Source organism: Fonticula alba (genome assembly GCF_000388065.1).
Source record: "Fonticula alba strain ATCC 38817 unplaced genomic scaffold supercont2.4, whole genome shotgun sequence".
NCBI lineage: Eukaryota > Rotosphaerida > Fonticulaceae > Fonticula > Fonticula alba.
This window is the reverse complement of record NW_009242974.1, coordinates 1,157,590-1,158,813: the sequence shown is the minus strand read 5'-3', so window position 1 is coordinate 1,158,813 and position 1,224 is coordinate 1,157,590. Positions and strand designations below refer to the sequence as shown.

The following is a 1,224-nucleotide window of genomic DNA, read 5'->3' as shown; positions in this document are numbered from 1 at the left end:
GGGGGGCGGAGGGAGGAAAGGAGAGGGGGAGGCCGCACCTGAACAAAGGCAGGTGTGAAAAAGAGTGATTGCAGGATGGAGTTCATGTAGCATGTGGCCCCCTGGTTATACAGGCCACAGTATGGGCTGGCAAGGGTGACAGAGGGGTAAGGGGAGGAGGGGCAGGTCAGGGCGCCAGCTGGCAGCCACACCACGAAAGGCAGGCACAGGAAGAAGAGCAAAGGAGGAAGGCCAGCGCACGCCAGGCTCGGAAAGACCGAGATGATGTAGATCTCCAGTTCCTGGTTCGGGGGCGAGTGGAACGACAGCTTCTGGTTGCCCTCAATCCGGGAGACGCCTGCATCGGCCGGGATATGGATGTCAGCGGCGAAGGAGCAGAGAGAGAGAGAGAGAAAGAGGGGAGGACACTCGCAAAGGGAATGGCCAGTCGCCGGGAACAAAAGGCGTACCGGTATCGGGGCGAGATTTGCGCAAGTAGGCATACTGGCTGGGATTGGCCGTGAGGACAACCTCCTCGCGGCTGACATAGATTGTCCTGCGCATTTGCAAGAGGGAGGAGGGGTGGCGAGGGGTGGCGAGGGGGGGGGGGAGAGAGAGAGAGAGAGAGAGAGAGGATAGAGAGGCCGACAGACGGATGATAGAGAGGGTGAGCGGGGGGTCTGGATCAGCTGCTGGCTGGGGCGCAGGAGGGTCGGGGCCCGAGACAGGCGACGTGCACGCACCCGAAGGCGCCAAGGGTGAACTCGGTGGGTTCATCCTGCACGCCTTTCTCGAACCGAAAGATCCGAATCCAACAGAGCTCGCCAGTACGAATGCGCTCGTAGATGCGCTCATCGTCGGTGATTTGTGCCGAGGGGGGAAGGTCATCCACTACGGGGGAGGTCGATCGTCAGAGGGGATGGGCGAGAGAGAGAGAGAGAGAGAGAGATCGCGGGCAAGGGAAGACACCTGCGGCGTGAGCCAACGCCGCACGGTGGAACGCACCAGTCACCTCGGAAATTTCCGAGGGGGCACCGCCTCGTACGGGACCGATGGGGCCCCCGGGCTGTCCGGAGGGAGACAGCATCGACGTCTGGCTAGATGCCGTTGAGGAGGTCGGATCAGGCAAAGCGGGGGATGGGGCGCCGGGCGACTCAGCTTGATGTCCGGCCCGCCGCAGCCACTGGAAGATTGACATGTGTGTCTGCTTTGAGGGCGGAAGGGCGATGGTGGTGGCGGGTGGGG

The 1,224-nt window shown here is 62.7% G+C and overlaps 1 protein-coding gene across 2 annotated transcripts in view; it reads right to left on the bottom strand.

Annotated features, from left to right (window-relative positions):
• H696_02787 overlaps positions 1-1,224 on the bottom strand; it is a 7,185-nt gene extending 5,961 nt beyond the window's left edge. For both annotated transcript variants that reach the window (XM_009496685.1, XM_009496686.1), the window contains exons 1-5: positions 985-1,224; positions 723-870; positions 450-535; positions 241-337; positions 39-126 (exon numbers count right to left, since the gene is read on the bottom strand). In XM_009496685.1, the coding sequence (XP_009494960.1) occupies positions 39-126; positions 241-337; positions 450-535; positions 723-870; positions 985-1,177 (612 nt within the window). In that variant the 5' untranslated portion in view covers positions 1,178-1,224. The remainder of the gene's footprint in view (positions 1-38; positions 127-240; positions 338-449; positions 536-722; positions 871-984) is intronic.